The 20,916-nt window shown below is 39.8% G+C and overlaps 4 protein-coding genes across 5 annotated transcripts; 3 read left to right on the top strand and 1 right to left on the bottom strand.

Annotated features, from left to right (window-relative positions):
• Positions 1-64: 64 nt before the first annotated feature.
• On the bottom strand, positions 65-4,300 carry cybc1 (cytochrome b-245 chaperone 1). Of its 2 annotated transcripts, none has more exons than XM_030399717.1 (6): positions 4,040-4,300; positions 2,431-2,518; positions 2,219-2,260; positions 1,935-2,057; positions 1,689-1,833; positions 65-912 (listed from the first exon to the last, which is right to left on the bottom strand). In XM_030399717.1, exons 2-6 carry the CDS (start codon positions 2,516-2,518, stop codon positions 750-752), a joined length of 561 nt encoding a protein of 186 aa, XP_030255577.1. In that variant the 5' UTR covers positions 4,040-4,300; the 3' UTR covers positions 65-749. The 2 variants fall into 2 exon arrangements, with proteins under 2 accessions (XP_030255577.1, XP_030255576.1); XM_030399716.1 differs by having other exon boundaries at positions 1,935-2,105; positions 4,040-4,280.
• Positions 4,301-4,534: 234 nt separating this feature from the next.
• On the top strand, positions 4,535-14,620 carry narf (nuclear prelamin A recognition factor). The gene is made up of 12 exons (XM_030399713.1): positions 4,535-4,914; positions 5,590-5,662; positions 5,770-5,835; positions 8,245-8,373; positions 8,463-8,595; positions 9,577-9,711; positions 10,996-11,114; positions 11,328-11,457; positions 11,602-11,674; positions 12,154-12,291; positions 12,536-12,693; positions 12,813-14,620. Exons 2-12 carry the CDS (start codon positions 5,606-5,608, stop codon positions 13,052-13,054), a joined length of 1,380 nt encoding a protein of 459 aa, XP_030255573.1. The 5' UTR covers positions 4,535-4,914; positions 5,590-5,605; the 3' UTR covers positions 13,055-14,620.
• Positions 14,621-15,542: 922 nt separating this feature from the next.
• LOC115571387 (uncharacterized) lies at positions 15,543-18,065 on the top strand. Its single transcript, XM_030400776.1, has 4 exons — positions 15,543-15,596; positions 16,911-17,012; positions 17,120-17,431; positions 17,562-18,065. The coding sequence occupies exons 2-4, from the start codon at positions 16,937-16,939 to the stop codon at positions 17,792-17,794; spliced, it is 621 nt and encodes a 206-aa protein (XP_030256636.1). The 5' UTR covers positions 15,543-15,596; positions 16,911-16,936; the 3' UTR covers positions 17,795-18,065.
• A 470-nt stretch (positions 18,066-18,535) lies between these two features.
• On the top strand, positions 18,536-20,468 carry LOC115570769 (uncharacterized). Its single transcript, XM_030399472.1, has 4 exons — positions 18,536-18,732; positions 19,204-19,569; positions 19,677-19,801; positions 19,898-20,468. The coding sequence occupies exons 1-4, from the start codon at positions 18,657-18,659 to the stop codon at positions 20,039-20,041; spliced, it is 711 nt and encodes a 236-aa protein (XP_030255332.1). The 5' UTR covers positions 18,536-18,656; the 3' UTR covers positions 20,042-20,468.
• Positions 20,469-20,916: the final 448 nt, after the last annotated feature.

Genomic DNA, 20,916 nt, shown 5'->3' with positions numbered 1-20,916 from the left:
GATTCCATACACAGAAAACAATGTGTTGACCAAAAGCAGTAAAGTATTTGCCTGAGATCCAGTCTTTGGTTCACTAAAAAGGATATTAATGTTAAAAGACAGACCAAAACATTTCGCACACAATTCGCTCTTAACTGAGCCATGAAGATCCTTCATGCGTGATTACAGCTTGCAAATGCATTCATCTGGATTGCACACTGAGGATGAATAAACATGCAAAAGGTGATTATCAACCGGGTGGTTCAGAAGACTGTGGGAAAAGTACTTTCCATTGACTGGCACACATAAACACTTATTAGAGTTCAGTAGGAAGGCACAGGAAGTCATCTGGTGTGTATTCTCACATAGCGATTAACTCAAAAAGGCATGATACTCATTTACAGAGAGCTGCATTTACAGTACAAAAAAAAGAAAAAGTCTCATTTGATATTTCCTGGGACTGTTTAAGAAAACTTTGACTTAACGAGGAAACATTTTTTTTTATCTGAACATTCTCCCACCCCAGTTCACAGAGAATTCAGTTTAAAAAATGTTTTGCCAGTATCACTGGGCCTCCATAACACCACCTGACATATTGACAAAAAACAAGGAAGTCTTTAAATGGAGACACGTAAAGAGGATATATCCTTGTTGTTACATGCACATGCTAATAGGTCAACATGTAACCAGAACTGCACAAACTGGTAATGCCTCAAAAATTCCATGATGCCCTTAATTCCATCCACCCAAAGTTACAGCTAGGCTGCGAGTTACAGTTCATCTTCTTCTTCGTCATCTGAATCACTGCTGTTGTCCAAAGAATCTTCCTCCTCCCCCTCTCCATACTCTGCCTCTTCTTCCTGCTGCCTGCGTTGCTGCAGCTCCTCCAGCCCCAGGAAGCGCTTCAGCAGAGCAGCCACCGCCTCCACATCACTGACAGGTAGCACAGGGAGAACAGGCATAAATAAAGGTTTTATCTGATATTTCTATGATTATTTGTGGAGCTGTTAAGGGCAAAATATTGATAGGCTTGTTAAACAACAGGACTTTCTTTTTTCTAAAAAAAAACATATTTTATTTGGTTGGGGCCATAAAAAAACCTATTGTTCCTCAAAGGTATAGGGAAATTTTCAGGGGAAATTTTGTCCAATGGACACATTCAGTGCCAACTTAAAGGTAAATAACAACAACTTTATGGATATATGGCGGCCTCTGACAGACCACTTGGCAAATGCTCAAGGTTGATTTTCTTGTCCAAAGCAGTTACTGACTGATGGTCAACATAAATGTGTAAAGAAATGCGAATGAATACACCAATCAGCCAAAATTATATGGCTGATTGTCTTTACAAGGGGAACCTGCAGAATGTTAAGCTAGTGGATTTAATAATGTCGCAGATCACTGCACCGTGCCCATATTAAGTACACAATCGCGTTGGCTGTTTACCCTTTCATTACTTTTATAAATTGAATGAACGTCAATATACAAAACAAAAAATGTACAAAAGAAAACTCCTAGTAATGTTATCAATTAAAAATATATCATGTATACCCCGTTAGTGGTAATGATATGCAGCAAAAGAGCATAGGTTGTAATCGAACTACGGCCGCTGCTGAGGACTCAGCTTCCCTGAATGAGGGGGTCCTTGCTCTGCCAGGTACCTCGGGGCCCAAAGTTATAACATCTGCATGTCAGCAGCAGATACATACCTGCGTCCCCCCAGTGTGGCACTCTGGGTCAGGGGGTAGGAGAAGCCTGCAGCCAGACGCAGCATCAGCAGGTAGCCCTTCCCTAAATAACGTACTTTCTCTTCCTGGACACAGACGTCACACAGCTGTGTAAGATCCAACACGACTGAGAGAGAGAGAGAGACAAGAAACTTAAGATATAATATTCTGCACTAAACACAAGTAGAGACTACTGTACTGAATAACCCACTCTCCAGTATTACCAACCTCTCTCTTGGCCCTTCCTCCATAATGTCAGCACCAAAGCGTACAAGCTGAAGCTCTTGAGCTCAATCCGGTTCTTGGTTTTGTCAAACACAGCCTCCTCCCATTCCTCCATGTTCTGCATGGCTACAAAGAGACAGCCAGTCACGTAGAAAAGTTTCCACAGGATGCTGTCTGTGTAATCATCCAAAGAAGCGGTGAGAGTTGCAGAGAGGAAACATGTGAAAAGTTATGCAAATCCAAAATTGCAAATTGAGTACCAGATTTTTTAAATTCAGTTTGTGTACCTGAGCTGTAGTACGCAGCTGCCAAACCAACAGATGCTACACCTGAAATTAAAAGGAGATGCTTATTATTTTGGAGGCAGTACAGGGCGAGAGAGGAAGAGATGTTTCAATAATAGAGTTTGGACGCATAAAAGGGATAGTAAGGGGATCGGTTAGTTTGGGATATTCATTTCATATTTGAATGATGAGCGAACATCTGCACACACACTTACCAACAAGAAGAGACCAGGAACGAACGCCTGGGGATCTCTTCAGGTGGAGAAGAGTGACGCTGTGCTCCTCCACTGTCATGTATCCCATCTGAGCAGAGGCAAGAATATGAATCTTTGTGCTTACCATATACTAAAAGCCTATTTTTCATATAACCATAATTCCTGGCCAATTCACCCGAATACATATGTTATTATTACTTGTCCCTAGCAGTATAGCCATGCAGACAGTTTTGCCCTTATGCACCCTGGTTCTTAGTCCATCTCTGAGATTTCAACTGCCCTGGAGCCCAAGAACTTCAAGCTCCGGACTTAATGTTTATTAACATGTTTGCGCCAATTGGTCCTTTTCAAATCAGGCTGTTCAGACTGGCTGTAGTCCAGAAGTTCAAGACAGTGGATCGGATGGGTTCCTTTTAACACTGTCTTCAAAAAGTTTTGTTCAAATGCATTATAAAAAGAAGTATGAAGATAATTGGCTGCGTAGTCTGTTTAGGCTTTTGTATTTTACAACAGAGGAATTGATTTGCCATCAACTAATGAATTATTCTTCATGTTTTATGGTGATTTTTTATTTTTAGAATAATCGTAATTTTGTTTATGTTTTTTTGTTTGGGCTTTTGGGCTGGAAGTCCAATTGTCCAGAGATCCAGGCCTGCCTAAGTGAATATTGTTTCCCTATGAACATTTTGAATTTATTTGGCTTCTTTCTTTGTTTGAGCAATTGCATCTCTATAACCCGACAGCTACAGTTGAAGCCAGAAGTTTACATACACTGTATAAAAAGACACATAGCCTTTTTTTCCCCCCAATCCTATAGGAAATGTGTGGGCAGAGCTGAAAAGGCGTGTGCAAGCAAGGCGGCCCAAAAACTGACTCAGTTAAACCAGTTCTGTCAGGAGGAATGGGCCAAAATTCTAGCAAACTGTTGTGAGAAGCTTGTGGAAGGATACCCAAAACGTTTGACCCAAGTAATACAGTTTAAAGGCAATGCGACCAAATTGTGGCATTATTCTGGCATTTAGCAAGAAGAAATAATTTTGGTAATCCTAACTGACCTAAAACAGAAATGGTTAAGTCTGATTTAATGTCAGACAGTGAGAATAAAAAGGTGTCTTTTTCTACTGTGTATGTAAACTTCTGGTTTCATGTGTATATGGGGCCCGGGCAGAAATATCTGTATGCAAATGACTGAGAGTGGGAGTAACAGGGGGTCAACAGGGCCCCATCCCACAGTTTCAGGCGCTAGCAGGTTAATCCAGTCTGATCTGTCCAGGTATAATGTCCAGATTACTCAGATTATGTGAAATCAGAAATGTTGTGAGGATTTTCTTGAGTCGCCAGGACTTTTGTTATTAGGGGTGGATATTCCAATACCTCAGAGCATAAAACCAAAACTATCTGCATGTTTTCACATCAAAAGAAGTAAAAGTGAAACATATATAGATTTGTTTTTACAGTCATTTATAAGTCAATTTGAAAACCCTAAGAAACTAGAAAGATGCTCCTGCTGATGATGACTGTATGCTTGATGGGTAACAGCTGCCAACACATCACTGTCTCACAAGAACTGTATAAGGTTACCAACTATGAGACCATTTGGATCACTTACCTTAAAATCTTCACTCTGTATATCGCCTCTCAGATTTAGCAAAAGAGCATTTGTACGAGGAAACACATGCACTGAACTATAAGGAAGTTATTCTCATGTTGGTTATTGCAACAACAGTCCTGAATGGGTGACACACTTCCTTCCTGGTTCCGTCTGTTCCGATTGGACGGGTTCACTTCCCCGCCGCCTTCAAAATAAAAGCTTCAAACGCATACAGTGACGAGAAAGGAAGCATTTGTTCCTTTACTACGCAAGCCTTTTCCATTTTCTGTAACATCAGAGCAGAACACAATTTAATAACATCACAATAACACAACGTGTTGCGTTTTGCACTGGACTCGGCTTAACCTCTCCATTATTTTGACAGGAGTCACTTATTCTGTCTTGCTAAAATCAAAACCCAGCCACTAAGAAAAGTTAAGGCGCCTCTCGTTGACCTTCCACGCAGCTTTATGGTTTTAAGCCGTATATTTAGAATATTTTTTTTTTTTGTGCCGCGACAAAAGTCGAGAACACTGTTTTATATCGGAAGTCGTAGAAGACCTCTACTCTGTTTGCGCATGCGTCTTAATTTCACCGGCGTACACAATGGAGTCGGACGTGTATCGACATAAAGAAGCGACGACGTCTTTGAAAGCTCTCGTTTGTATCTCGTGACATATGTGGAGGTTCGTGCAACAATGGCCCCCTCGTCCACAAACAACCTGACTGAAAACCGAAAGAGTGCTGAGTAACTGCTTCAGTTTAACCCGCTGTGCTGTACATATCAGTGCTGGCTTCTCCTTCCACCACCCCTGGCTGCCGCACTCCTGACTGTCCTCTGCATATTCTTCAATGTCTTTGTCTGAAAGCGCAGTGAAATAAGAGACCGTCCGGTGAGTTACCTTAAAATTCGACCTTGTAGTGTTACCGTGCGGCCTGTCACGGAGTTAAACCAACACACAGTTACACAGACACATTGACTAAATCACCTGGTCATCAGAAACATGGCCCACAGCGCAATATCATGATATAGAAATCGCGTCGTCAACGTTAGCTGAAATAATATTCTACGTAGCGAATTCACGTAAACGTTACACATTGTGGACGTTTAAGCTAGCTGCGGCTGAAATGCTCCCGAGCTGTGATCAAATAATCACCACTCATTCGGCATTTTACTTCACAACTTGGGGCAGCGACATACTGCATTCATAGTATTTGAGGGTTTTTACAGGAACATCGCTTCCAGCCTTCGCTTGTCTTCTTCCCCTTATGCGAACATAATAGCCTGTAATTGCTTTTGTGGCTGTTTTTGTTGGCACTGTGTATATAATTAACGTAATCCGTTTAAATTTTAATGACATGATTCTAGTTTGTGGTCATTGCCAGTTTCCCACCATTATGGGGCTGTTGTGTTTATGATAAGCGGGCGTCTTGTAATAGGACAGACTGGGAGTTGGGTGGAGTTGACAAAACGGCACAGAGGAGCAGGCTGCAGGCACACTCGTCATTCATCTGAAGAGGGAATATGCAGTGAGCTAACGGGGCTGCTATCTATGTGTCACTCTCAGATAACCTCCAAGGAAAATGTCAGATGTCAACATAGCAAAGCGCAAGGAGAAGTGTGAGAACTGCACCAAACAGGTGATTATCTGGATTTGTATCACGGTGTTGTCTTGCGTGTCAGTTAACTCTTTTATACATGCAGATTTGGAAGACTTTGCCATTGATCTTTGATTTTCCACATACAGTGCAACAAGAAGCAGAGTGACGATGGTGCCAACACACACCAGGAGAGAGAAGAAGTCAATGGACAGGTGTCTGTTTATGCATTTATTAACGTCTGGTTGTTTATTAAAGGGGCACTCCGCTTAGTTTATACATCAGAATGGGTGTACTCCTAGGGTTGTGTCAGATAACTTTGAAATTTATTCTGTTGCTGAATACAAATGGCATGCCAGTGTTGGTCATTGGGAACCTAATGCTTTGAAAGAAAATTAATCTAATCTGAAAAGGGTTAAGATTACTTCAAAATGAATCTCACAAAATATTGCACCTTATGCAAAAAAAAGAAAAAGGCAGCAGCCACATAAATTAGAGTTCTCTGTTCTTTTAAACATCTCTAAACATTTTCGATGTACGTAAAATTCCCTGTGCATATTTAGGATAAAACTGTAAACTGAAATTACCATTACAAAAAACAGAACTGCCACAAACCACAGTTGTACTGTGTGTAATCTACAACATGTGGGAAGCTGTTTTGTAATTGAAACTGTAAATCCTCTCAACTGAGAAGCTAAAAAGCTAAGAAGTTGAGGCATGTTTGGTGGTTTTGTTTAATAAATTACTTCACAGTCAATCATTTGATGAATTGTTGACAATTAATTTAGTTTAGATTGACTACTCAAACAACACACAAGTCGTATAATCTCTAAATGATGGCCTGTTGATGGTGATTTTCAGCCCAACTGTAGTTGAAACCAGGCAGTTTATCCTCCTTCAATATTAGCAAATCAGGATAGAATGATATATTTGTTATGGCTTTGAAATATTATGGAAACATTATGATTTTACACCAGGGATAGTTCTATCAGAATTTTATAAATGTATCTGAATGTATTGCTGCTGTTTTTTAATCAAAGGCCACATGACGGACTTTGCTTTTTTAACACCAGAGAAGCGCTCACTCAAAATTTTAATCTTTGCTTTTAAATGTAAATAAAAAGGAATACTAACTCCATTATACCTTAATCATCAAGTGTCTTTCATGTGTAGGGTTAGAAAAAAAAAATTGGTTATCATGAAAAAGTTTTATTTTTTTTAAAGTCATGCCATATTTCAAGACCTAAGAAAAAGAGTAATCAAGTAATTTAAATAATTTCCAGTCTGGGATCTTTAAAGTAATTCTATCTATCGATCTAATTCTTGACAATGTAACAAAAATGAATTACAAATGTTTCAAATGTTATCTTGGCTCATTATAATTTTGTAATTCACTACTACCTTACCCCTTTTACTTGTACTAATAAGACTGTGAAACCCCTTGTATTCCATTTCCTGCTCTAAAGTGCTTTTAGACTATGAATATTAGGGGTGTGCCAAAATATCGATACTACGATATATCGCGATATTTCGTCTTGAGGTACGTTATCGATACACTGGTGCCAAATATCGATATTTAAAAATGTAAAAAAAAAAAAAAAAAAAAGGTTTTTTTTGGCCCACCACCACCACCCATCTTCGGAGGACAGCTTTATCTTTATTCAAACATCGGGATACAACCAAATAAAATTTATGAAATGGTTTAAGCAGCTCTGAAACCCACACATATAGATATTTAATGATAGTTGTAGTCAGTGTGTGTCAGGGGCGATTCTAGGGGGGGGCCAACAGGGGCCAGTGCCCCCGTAACTCTGAGTCTGGACCCCCCTGGGGCCCCCCTGTGAGGGAGTCTGCATTAATAATACAATGACAGATTTCTTGCAATGATTTTGTTCTGAAGGGAAAGGCAGAAATAAAGTGTCTCAGCAGTTTACTACCCAAACAAAACTGCTAAAATTGTAAACACTGCTTTGTCTGAATGAGGGATTTATCCTTTTTTCCGGGTTGTATGTGCCCCCTAACAAAAAACCGGCCCCAACCTGGCCCCCCTATTAAAACTGGTCTAGAACCGCCACTGGTGTGTGTGTGTTAAGAAGAGACACTGTGCAATATACTCTTTGTTTACTTGGCTGTCATTCATGTGAAATTGATTGACAATGTTTTGTAATTCCTGTGAAATGGATTCAGTGCAGTCAATAAATTCTGAATTTCTTAAGTGACACATATATCGTGATGTATCGTGGATGAAATTTCTTGCATTATATCGATTATCCCAGAATCACTGTATCGTGATATTATTGTTATCGTGGGCAAAATATCGTGATAGTATCGTATCGCGAGGTACCTGGTGATACCCAGCCCTAATGAATATATGCAAATTGGATGTGAGTTGTTCAAAACATCAGGATATTTACCAGGCAGGTCTAAAAACGTTTTGTGGGAAGTATAGGATCCAGTGACTCAAAGTCAAGATATCTCGGCCTCTAATGCTACAATTATGACTTGTTTGTAAAAAAATTAATAAATATGGAAATCTACAAATAAATTGCTGGTATAAACTTTTGATATATAAAATTAGTCTCTTTTAAACCCTCCTTCTAACACCCCTGTTTTGTCCCCCAAAGGTGCATGAAGGATCCCAGTTGTTGCTGAGTGCCTGTCTGTCCTGTGACGGCTGTCTATCAGAGGAGGAGAGCCTGAAGATCTCTCAGCAGAGCCTTGAGGAAGTGGAGCGCGTTCTTGCACTCAACAAGGTACAGAAACCATCTCTGAAACCTATGAGTGAGTTTCCTCATTGCAGCCTGAGCCATACCTAACACTGTCTCCATTGTTTCTCTGTTAGAAGTGTGATGTGTCAAAACACAAGGTGCTGGTGGCGTCCATATGTCCACAGTCTCTGCCATTCTTTGCTGTCAAGTTTGGTCTAGACATCACTGAGGCTGCCCATAAGCTCTGTGGCTTCCTCAAGACTTTAGGTGAGCAAGTGGGATTCATATATCGCTGGTTAGTTGTCACAATACGAAACATATTATACATCCTTTGCACAGTATTAAACAACTTTTTAATGGAGTTATTTAAGGTCTTATTTTATGGTTTTCCCTGGTTAGTGACACATTAATTTATGTGCATGTCCACAATACAATTCACCTAGATTTGATCAAGGATGTCTACTAACAATTCAATCTATATCATCATTTTGTCAGATTCATTCAATAAAAAATAAGTTTATCTTCCCAAATTGTTTGTTTGTTTGGGGTTTTTTCAGTTATATTTGGTGCTTTGCATCTAAAAAAGTATGAAAGGATGTATTTCAGAATTGAATATGTATTCAACATGAGAATTTAAAACATTTAGAATTGAACTGAAATTATCAACAGAATCACAACAGTGTTGACTGCACAGATGTCTACTGACATTAGCATGCTAACCCTCTAGCCTAGCCATTCATGTCTCATAATACCACTTTATACCTCAAGAGGTCAGGACCAGTGCGATAGCAGCCTTGCATAGTTTCAGCTGGATGATGTATACATGTGGCAAGTTTGCCATGTTTCATAATCCCTCTTGGCTTTTTTAGTCTAATACTTAAACAAAATAACCCCCACCCCAGTGATCTGCAGCTGCGATCCCTGCAGATTCGCAGTCAGATTCTATGGCGACTAGCTTCAAAGCTAAGTGAGCTTATGGCAGCTAGTAGCTATGGCAAATGTATAGTGAGCAGCAGTCAGCGGTTACCCTGGTGATATGCCAGCCCCTGTTTGACAGGTGTGACCTTTGTCAGGTGGCCAGTTCTTTCATGTTTCACCTTAAATAGTCATAAAGATAACTTCCTGAAACTCAGACATTTCCCTTTTACTGGTGTGTAGAAAACGTCACCTACTCACCAGCATCACAGACATTTGGTATTCTCCCCATTCCCCCTTCTTTGTTCTTATCTGTCTGAGTTTTTCTTGCAGGGGTGCAGTTTGTGTTTGACACCACTCTGGCAGCAGGCTTCAGCATCTTGGAGAGTCAGAGGGAGTTTATTCAGAGGTATCGCAGGAGGCACCACGACTCCCACGCCCTGCCTATGTTCACCTCCTCCTGCCCAGGTAAACCCTTGCCTCATCTCCCATTATATTGTATATTCTCTTCACGTTTTTATTCTCCCTCTGCCAGTCTGCTTTTATTTCCAGCTGAACTACCCTCAACCCTAATGTTTGCCTCAATTTCTTTTTTGTTTAGTTTTTTTTGCTTTCTTCTGCTTCCTCTGCTCATGCTGCTGTACACACAGTAAATTTGCATGCCCTGCTTTGAATGGGGGGGGGAATGAGTTTGTTTTAGAAGTCGAGATAGCAGTGGTGTGCTGGTGGGGAATGATAGGAGGCTCTTCTGTCACCACTCCCTTAATCAGAGATAGGAAGAGCAAGAGTTAAAGACTTCTTTGCTTCTCCTTTTTTTTTTCTTGTGAGAACAAAAGCATGGACTTCCATTCATTCAGGCTGTAGGAGTGCGACTGGTCATATGTGCGGCATTGCTCTACTCCAGAAAACGAAATCGCTGTTGACGTGCATCCTGCCAAAGTGTTGCTAAAGTTATTGTAGGGACGAAACTAACAGTTATTTTTATTATCAATTAAACTGTTGATGATTTATTAAAATTATTATTTAATCAATACTTAATCTTTACAATGCCAAAATACTGTTGATTACATTTTTCCAGATCATAAAACAACATCTTAGAATGTTTTGCCTGACTAAAAATCCCAAACCCAATTGTTTATTTTAATGATATATTGCTGAGAAAACAGGACATTTTCACAAATTAGAAGCGGTAAGATTAATTAGTAATTTGGGCAATTTAGAGGGTATTGCTTAATTAAGTAATCAGCTATCAAAATTGTTGGCTGTTAATTTGCTTTAATTAATTAATCAATTGTTTCAGCTCTCAATGATAGCTTGTTGTTGGTTGAATTTCAACCCAACTGTAGTGAAATCTAGGGTTGCAGTGGTATACCAGTTTCAAAGTGTATTGTGGTTTAGATATTGACATTTATCACACTTTTTACAGTAGTTTATCTACAGTACCGAATTCTACCATGTTAGCGTTATTAGAAATGCACATTTTTTCAGTTTATATAAAGTTATGTAAAGCATTTGTTTAACCAAAACAGCACTCTGTTTTCACTCCTTTAAGCATCAATGTAACTTATTATAATATTTTTTAATACTGTATAACATGAAGCTATTATATAACTGTGCATTTTACACAAGGGCCAGCTTGGCATTTAAAATATGTGTGCGTAGACAACATACAGCATCCAGTTTGTTATACTGTGTATCTTAGACATTAATATTTTTATATAATGTGTAGTTGTGTTTGTGTGTGTTTTATAGGGTGGATCCGTTATTCAGAGCGTGTCCTGGGCAGCCTGGTCACTCCTCATATCTGCACAGCCAGGTCTCCTCAGCAGGTCATGGGCTGTCTGGTCAAAAAATACTTTTCAAAACAGCAGGTGAGCATTTGCTATCAGAGCAGTCAAATTCATTAGGTCTGTTGGTGGTACCACTACACATTATTGTCACCATCTATCTATCTATCTATCTATCTATCTATCTAATTATTGTCATATAATAGATGTTGTCTTTAGAAAATGTAGTGTAAAATGCTTCTGTTTCTGTGCAAGAAAGCATCTGCATTATTATGTTGTTGTTTTTTCTCCAAGCAGAAGCTGAGTCCAGAGAAAGTGTACCATGTGTTGGTTGCTCCCTGTTTTGATAAGAAGCTGGAGGCTGTGAGAGAGGAGTTTTACAACAGCCTACTGGAGACCAGAGATGTGGACTGTGTCCTCACCTCAGGTTCGGTCCGCTGCACCATTTACACTGATGCTCAAGACTAAAAGAGTTTGCAAATGTTAAAACATTTAAAAACTAAAAAACATTTTTCTTTTCTTTTTAAGATTAATTACTGATATTTATTGACTTATTTTTTCATGTTTTCAGGGGAAATCTATTGCCTGATGGAGCAAAGGAAGGTTTCAGTGGAGGAGCTGGACTCAGTTCCACTGGACCATGTGTGAGTAGTTTGACTCTTTGTCATCCTATCAGTGATAAAATGATTTATCACATATTTAATCCTACTAAATACAAAAAGAGACAAAGGATACAGAAGTATCTACTGCCATACCACCAGACAGCTTCTTTCCCCAGGCCTTGAGACTCCTCAATTCATTATGAAGACTCCATTGTCTAAAAAATGTTTTTTAGTTTTTAAAGCTTTGTATAAAAATGACATTGAATTTACCTTGTACCTTATATTTGGTGCGTGGAATATATGAACAGCACAGTTTAGACTTAAGTTTGACTATGAAATGATACTGTGTACACACCTTGCCTTCCTGCACATGACAATGATTCTTTCTTTCCCTTCCTACATTTGTTTATATTGTCCATACAACGTACATTGACTTTAAATTTGCATCCAGCTTACAATTTAATCTTTGTACTGAGTTGCTGTGAAAGTCGTTGTCATAGTTATCTGTACTGACCCATCAGGCTTGGAGAGGCTGGAGATGTGGCGCTGGTGAGGCACGAGGGCCGAGGCTCTGAAGGCTTTTTAGAACACGTCTTTAAACATGCTGCCAAAGAACTTTTTGGTCTGGACGTCCATGAGATCACATATAAGCACCTCAGGTGAGACACAAGGCGGACCCTGACACTTATTCTGTGGAATATACTGTAGTTCCCTCTGACTTCTAGTTTTACTCCCAAGTTCTGTCTATCCTGATGAATAGATTATCACTGTGTGTCCAACGTCCTGATATCCTATAGTCTGAATACTTTAGAGCAACCTCATGAGTGTCATATCATTTTATCTTTTATTTTGGACTTTAAATATATTATTTGTCTGAAAACTCTTCCTGTGTACTGTTTTTAGGAACCGGGACTTCCAGGAAGTGACTCTGGAGCGGGATGGGGAAACTCTGCTGCAGTTTGCTGCTGTTTATGGTTTTAGGAACATCCAGACCCTGGTTCACCGAATGAGAAAGGGACGTGTGCCTTACCAGCTGGTGGAGGTGCTGTCCTGCCCAGGAGGTAACACCACACCTACCAACATGATCTGTAAACAAATTAATTGCTTAGTGTTTAGTTACTTTTATTACTACCCTTCAGTTTGGATCTGCTGGTGTGAAGCTCTTCTTGTGTCCATGCAGGGTGCTTAAGTGGCCGCGGACAGGCGGAGAGCGAGGCGGGAGGCAAGGTAGATAAAGTCCTGATCCAGCAGATGGAAGAGGCCTACAGCAGTCTGCCAATCCGTCTCCCAGAGGTGAACCCTGCCCTTCACACCCTCTATCAAGAGTGGCTGCAGGGCCAGGACTCCCAGCAGGCCAGCACACTCTTACACACCCAGTACAGAAATCAGAGCCACACACAACCTCCACACATGCAGTGGTGAGGAGAAAGGAGGTGTTGAACTTTGAAGACTTGATCAGAGCTGAATGGTCACTGCCTCTGGTTGATTCGTCATTCATGCCGGCATCATGAAGGATGAGCTAAGGACCATGTTGTACTACGGACCAGTGCAGCAGTTCTTTCATTCAGCCACAGGGGGGTGATGTCTGCATTTGAAATCAGTGGACTGGCCGTTCCAAACCTGAGCCTGAGAACAAATCAATATCCAGAGTCTAGAAAAACACAAACTTGTGTGCAGACTAAAGCAGTGATGTCAGTAAGCTGCAGAAATTGTGAGTTATTTATGTACATTTACGGAGCAATAAGCCGCTGACAAAACAACTGGAGTTCATGATCTGAACCTGTGGATGCTGAATGTACATTTAAGGAGGTCAAATACTCCACATCTAAACTGTCCATTATGAAACCTGCTGTTTTCGTTTGTGTTTAGGTTGTTTCTCCAATGTTCCTTGCTGATAAATGATGTGCTTGTCAAACAGGTTAATAACTATGCAACAGTGCAATCGTCTTATCTCAGCAGTCAGTGTAAAGTAAAGCTGAAGAAAGGTTGAAAGTTCTTTTAGTAACACTCAGTCACCTGTGACAGTGTTTGCTTTAGAGTAACTTCCAGCCCAGTGTTTGGTTTATCCGTCCCAGTGAAGAATCAAGAGTCGTCATTTTTTTAATGGTACATGATGATTTCAGTTGTTTTATTACTTTGTTCCCATTCCACAAGCTAGTCATTTTAAGTTATATGTTGTTTTTGTCCTCTGTTTTACGAGATCAAACATGTTAACATGTTAAGCAGTAAAATACTCTGCCAAATAAACTGTTGTCTCATTTGAATGGAGAGAGAGTGGTTGAACACACTGTCATCAGTTCCTTATGTTAAAGATCTAATGAATATTTCTCAAATCGATGTCTGTAGATTATCAAGCACTTGTTCCAATTTGGTGAGCTCCACAAATAAAATCCCTCTCTATTTTGTTGAACTGAAATCTCAGGATCATAGCAAATTACAATATCAGAGGTTCTTGCTTTTGACCTGTGAACTACCAATAAGTGTCAGGTTTTGCCAGAGCCGGAAACAGGAGTTGATAAGCTTTGCTTAAAATCTAGAGTTGGCGAAAATCTATCCTAGCCCTATTCAGCTATGGTGAAATCAGTCTTCCCGAATTGCAGGGGCAAAAAACCAGAACAGAAAGCACCCTGTCTGCATTTGCATCTTTACCACTGGAATGGCACCAAGAGAAAGCACTTTATCATGTTTCCTTTCCTTGGCATTTAATCTAATCTATCAATAAGCAGTATCCAGTGTAGCAACATAGGGAAAGGTGAAAGGTGAAATAGAAATGTGCCATTTTATGTGCCGTTATTGTTGCCAAACAGCAGTGGAGCACAGTGATTCCATGGAGGTTATCAGCACCTTGAGATTGGCCGGAAGCCAACAGAGACTCTGTGAACACTGTATTTGAATTATACAGTGCTCATTTTGGATGTTAGCCATGATAGTTGCGCATGCTCCCAACACACATTGGTATGGAAAAAAATAAAAAGACCAACACAATGAGGTAACCTGTTCTTCTTGTTTTTACTCAACTGACAAACTGTCTATGTTTCCAATGGAAAATATTAACTACAATGCCAACTCTCACTGGGTTGAAAAAACAAAAGAAACAAGTGGTGCTTCTTTAGGAATGCAGACACAATCATGCCATTATTCATTTCAAAAGTGAAAGTGTTTACATATTGTACTGTTTCTTCCCAATTGTCCCTGGAACAACTTGTGATTCATATTCATGGGAATCAAGCGTTTATTAGGGGTTGTGTACTCGTATTTGACATTGGACCCCATTTGGGACATTTCTCACCTTCATCTGTGAGAAAATTACATAGTCTTCCTTTTGTCATCAAATGTGCTGTAAGGACAGGAGGAGGGAGAGAGACTGTCACATTGCTTGAGGTATCACAAGGTGGCACATACCCCACATGGGAATTTACACAAGCTTAGATAAGATGACATTTGCTGTCCCATCTGTTACATCAAAGGGTCACTGTCCTGGGAAGACAGGATACACCCAAAATATCAAAGAGTCATTATTCTGTAAAGAAGATGTATTGTGACTGTTGTAAATGAAGGTAACCTCCTCTCTGTTCCGTACTTAATGGGTAACAATTCAGAGTTCCAGAGAGAACGCTTTGCCTTCTTCTCAACGCTGAGTGTTTCATCAAATGAGATCTGATTCATACGCTGAAGTCTGAAGTTCTTCTGAGACTTAGCAACTCTCTACACACTGACACTGACAAAGGAGAATTTCCACTACACATCCTATCCTCCATTTCACTCTCTCACCTTCCCCTCTTCCCTGTTCACCAGTTTTCAATCTCATCAGTTATGTGTTAACGTTACACCACCAGCAGGTTTGTTTTTTTTTCTACCCCTAGGCGTGGTGTGTGAGTTGAAAGCTGGATCAGATTCTGTCACCTGTGATGGTTTTTCCTCAATCATTCACTGGAGCTCACATCAGAAAGAAGCACGCTCTTAGGTAAGTTCCTGTCCTCCTGTGTATAGGTTTATATAAAAGTGTATACAAGTGTGTGTTGTTATTTTTTAAAAACAGTTATCACTTGAGTCACTTAGGGGCACAATAATGGTTTTATCAGAGTATTGGATGCTTTTGGTTATTACGTAGAGTTTGCTAAGTAAAAGTGTATTGAGAAATAAGAATACAAAAACAACATTTTGAGGTAAAAGTCATAAGCAGATGATAAATATTGGAACACTATTATACATGTGTTAACATGTACGCAGCATAACAGTAAGTATACAGACAGTCTAGTGATTCTCAGCTAACTTTCAAGTGGATATTGTTGCAATAATTTTTTACACAATTGAATTGTCAATGTTCAGATCAGTTTCTTCAGTTTTGCATTTACACTGCTACCAGTTGGAGCACCTGAAGATGGACCTTTCAGCTATTTATGATGATAATGATTTTTTGTGCAGGCTCAGTCACAACAGCTGGCTTTAAGTTGTCACAGCTGCCTGAGGTTGATTGGTGTAAGTGTAAATTTAAGAATGAATTTTTGAACCAAACACAAATACGTGATTTTATATCTGTCTAATTGTATCTATTCATGTTGATGGTATAGTGTCTTGTAATGGGGGAATGGTGTCTCTGCCATCTGTATTGAGTAACCTCAGTGAGAGTGTTGCATATCTGTTTACTTCAACGTGCAAGTTTTCAACACAACATTTTATGCTGTGATGAGTTAGCCCCTACATTACGTCTGACAAATTGTAACAGACCTGGGATTTGTATTTAAGACAGTGGTGTTCCTCTCAGGAACTGTGTGCAAGGTGTTATTTTCCCATTGTTGAACTATTTTTAGATTGTTTTAAATGCAGTTAATCAGTTAATGCAGATAGAAGAGTTGTTTTCCACAATTTTGGTGTGAAGTTAACTGGTGGCTGGCTGTAACTTCATATTCAGCTAACACACACGAGAACAGTATTCTAATTAGCCCCTTGGCATATGTACCAAAAATGTGGAAATATTGCTTCAAACATTTTGATCAGAAGGATGCAAGGAGGCAGAGAGACATATGTGTAAAATGTCATAAAACCTGTTTGAACTAGATCAATAAGAACTTGATTGTTAATTATTTAAAACCTGCAGATTTGGGGTTATTTAAACAAATAATACGAGAAAAACAACAGACTTAAATGCCTCCCTTAAATGTTATCTATCTAATCCTTTAGACAGTATGACATTAGGTGAGCCTTGTTGAGATCTACCTAGGTTGGGCAGGACAGTAAGGGGAATTCTGTTGTTAATATCCGTTTCTCTTTCTTCCAGTTTCTGACAACTGTGAGACCTACAGCATGTCCTGCCTGTGGACAGGTTTGAGTCTGCTCTTTGTAGCAAATGTTCTTCAAATGAGTGCATCATTCACCAAAGGTACTTTATTATATTCCATTTACCGCAAATAAATATGTACTCTACCATGCATTTTGAAGTAGATAACCAAAAAGGCATGTCATTTTTTGCCCTTTTTTCTCATCCAGTAGTGTCAGTGAAGTGCAACCAGACAGTGGATATTGTAGCCGGAGAAGCTGTGACACTGAACTGCACTATAATGATGAAAGAGAACTGTAGAGGTGAATCGTACGACTGGAATAACACACATGGCAAAATACCGTGTGACAACAGTGACTTGATGGAATACGGCTGTGATTGGGATAATCAGAGTTATGTGTCACTGACCATACGGAATGTCATGAAGGACAACAATTACACCATTTTAATACGGACAGACTGTGGTCTAGATAACTCACATATCAAACTACAAGTTAAACAGAACTCCAACAGCACCCATGGTGAGTAGCTCCCACACAAGTTTTGTTAAAGAGTCTGTGTCTATTACTACCGTCCGTTTCTATAAAATGAATGTCCAGATCAAGATGAATTTAATCCACATGTTAATATAAGTATATTGTATCTTGCCAGGTAAAATTAGGTCGGCATCGGACACTGAGCAGACCACTGAGCAGACCACCAACCATCAAGTGACAGTATTCATATTGACTATTTTCATCGCCCTTTTTGGCATTTTGTATTTCCTGTTTGGAACTAGCAGAGGCAGAGAAATAACTGGATGTTTCAAAAGGACAGAAGAAGGAGAGGAGAACCCAGTGATCGAGGACAACACTTGTCTGAAAAAGTGTGAAATCTGTGTTTAGATATTTGTGTGTGAGGATGTCCTGAGGTTTCTTCCATTTTTTACCATTGGAACAGGGGATTATTCTTTTTTTTTTTCATAAGAGTTTTCCATTAATCAAATCTCCATTTTTACCTCTTATTCCTCTCCAGAGCTGGTTGTGTGGCTTCCTGCCTCTGAAATGTCAATACTGTCTTGTTACATTTTCCACTGTTCTTTGTTGTTTTTGTACAGAATGATCCATGTGTGATGGTTTAAACTGATTAAAGATGGCTGCTCGGTTTGTAAAAACAGTGTTGTAACGTCTTCATCTATTTCTATCTATCATGGAGCCATGAAAGCACATAAAAATGGATCACCAGTTAGCCATCATTTCCCCAGGTGGTGCCCAGTTGCAGACATAATTGCAGAGTGAAAGATTATGGTAGTCGAATATGGTGCATGCCGTAGATGTCCAGTCAAAACCACGTATCTCCAAACGTGGTGTTTTTGATGAAACTTTAGGAAGTGACACAATTCTCCTATTTTCAAACCATTTATAAGTCATTGAATCATGAAAAATGCATTGACACAAACGTGAAAACATGGCTGATTTTCTCTTTGCGATGTACATGAAACAGTTATTGGTAATCTAAGACTGTGTTTTGCCAGTAACGCCTCTAATCAGCTCTACATCTTTTATCTGATGCAGCACCAAGCGCGCGCACGCACACACACACCCACACACACAGCTGAATAAACAACTGTTTCATTTCCTTTTCACGACACACTTCGCCCTTTAAGAACTGATGAGACAGTCACCCTGTCAGTCAGTCAGACAGACAGTCAGACCGTTGTATCTCGGGCTGAGTCTGTGGTAGCCTGCCTGCAAGGCAGCTTGCAGGATGAAAGGCCACTGGTGGAGCTGTTTGTTGGGACTACTCTGCATGCCTGCTGGGGTCATACTCAGCACCTGGACAGGTGAGTGTGTGTGTGTGAGAATATAAAATGTGAATTATAAAGTGAAAGATGGATGAGTATTTGGCTTCAGATCCAAAAAAGACGTCTTCAATGGTGAGTCTGAGTCATCTTTCCTGTTTGTTTGAAGCTTCATCCTGTTATTGTGTCTAAAAGCAGTGGTGGAAATATGCCTATATTGACTCTTCACTTCAGTAAAAGTTCCAATAAAACAATGAATCATAAGTGAAAGTCATGCATTCAGAATCCCACATAATGAAAAGTAATCTTATCTGCAAAAGGTCCTTTAAGTAGCAAAAGAAACAGGACTCGATTTGTAGAAAAAATGCCTTTGTGATTGATACAATAGCATTTTACTGTTGCACCTACCTGGGACAAGGAAAAAAAAAGTATCTTGACAACTTTTTTTTTTTTTTTAAAGGTTGAGCTGATATATGACCTGCCAATCACTTACAATACATCTCTCTCTGACAGTTTCCCAAGAGCCTATGTCCATCTCTCAAGTGAGACTCAACACATCTATGAGGATCACATGCTCCACATCATTGTCTGAAACCATGGGGGTCTACCTGCACAGGAGTTTCCATGGCAAAAACGACGTTGTGTTCCTTGCCCTGGATAAAGGACAGGTCACCAAGGATACCATAGCTGAAAACTTTGCAGGCCGAATTCGCATAGTTAATGAGCAGCAGACCGCTGAGGGCTACAGATTCACCTGGGAGCTCTCTCTGCTGGGGTTGGATGACACAGACTTGTATTACTGCAGCTGGGTTTACTTCAACTCAGAGAAAGGGAACCAGGAGACCCGATCCAGCAATGGCACCATCATCCTTGTCAGAGGTTGTTAAGCTCAAACAGGAACTGTCCATTCATAAATATAAAAATAAAACACTTGACTAACTGATTTTGTTATTGGTTTAACTTCTCTCCTCTTTTTTCCCTCACAGAGAGCGACCCCCGGGAACAATGCAGGCACAACATCGACGGTCTCGTCTTTATTGCCCTGAGTGTGACAGCATTCACTGCCATACTGTCCCTCATCATCGGAGCAGTGGTTGTGAGATTCAAACGAGTAAGTACCTCCGTAAGCAGATGGGCCTGCTGTCATAACCGTGCAAAGAAAACACCATGGCATTCCAATTACTATGTTTTCTTTGTGTTTCTACAGTTTAAAAAGAAATTCAGGCCTGCCAGAGATGTGAGACGACCCAGACCCAACAGGCCTCAACATGTATGTCCTCATCAGACAGTTCAACATTATCCATACTTAATCACCTCTGAAAATCCTTTGGACTTCAGGGGAATTCTGTAATGCTAAGGATCGATGTAATGATGATGATGATGATGACGATGTTGGTGCATTAGTGTTGACAATGTGAAAGACTCGTGGCACAGTGTTTTTGTAACAGATTGAGTCAGCAGCTCAACAAGGGAAAAAGCGTCTCACTTTTCACTTTTCACTCTTCTCTTCATTTCCTTTGTTGTTCAAATATGTGTTTTGTTTGCACAAATGTGTCTGAGCTACCACATCCTGGCTGATTGTGTATGTAGACTGTAAATGCATTTCAACAGCGTGAGTGAAGAAAAACTGCGGAGCATACATTTTTGTCACATGTGTTTTACATCATTCTACATATTTCCTTTTTGGCTCACAGGAAGACTTTGAACTTTCTTTGAAGAAATGCGCACCATTGTTTTCTGCCTTATTTGATCTGTGCATTAAATCTAAGCTTCTTCCAGTTTTGCTGTTGCTTGAAGTCCTTTTAAAAACACACATACAGATAACACACAGCACTGCCCTCCTTAACATGGTGGAAGTGAAAATTCACCTCAAAATAGCACTCGCATTACATTTCTTAGTATGGCGATATTCATGCATGTTGCCGATTTCCAGCTTAAGTAGACAATTTTACAGTACAAAGCACTTCCCATTTACTTTCACGGTATCTCTGTAACTAGGTCTCAGATCCACTGTTATCACACCAGATCTGTTGATCTTCTATTGTCAGCTTTACGGAACTAGCCTTTTTCAGCTGACTTAGTGATAGATCATGTAAGAGATTTTCAGTTTCCTTTTATTATTTAAAAAAAAAAAAGAAAAGAGCATTAACAACTTTTCTTTAGGGAGTGCAGTATGTAATGTAGGCTAAATTTAGTCCATGACAGCAGTGGAAATGTGATAGTGTA

Source organism: Sparus aurata, chromosome 20, assembly GCF_900880675.1.
Source record: "Sparus aurata chromosome 20, fSpaAur1.1, whole genome shotgun sequence".
NCBI lineage: Eukaryota > Metazoa > Chordata > Actinopteri > Spariformes > Sparidae > Sparus > Sparus aurata.
Note: the sequence above shows the minus strand (reverse complement) of the source record. Positions and strands in the feature narration are given on the sequence as shown.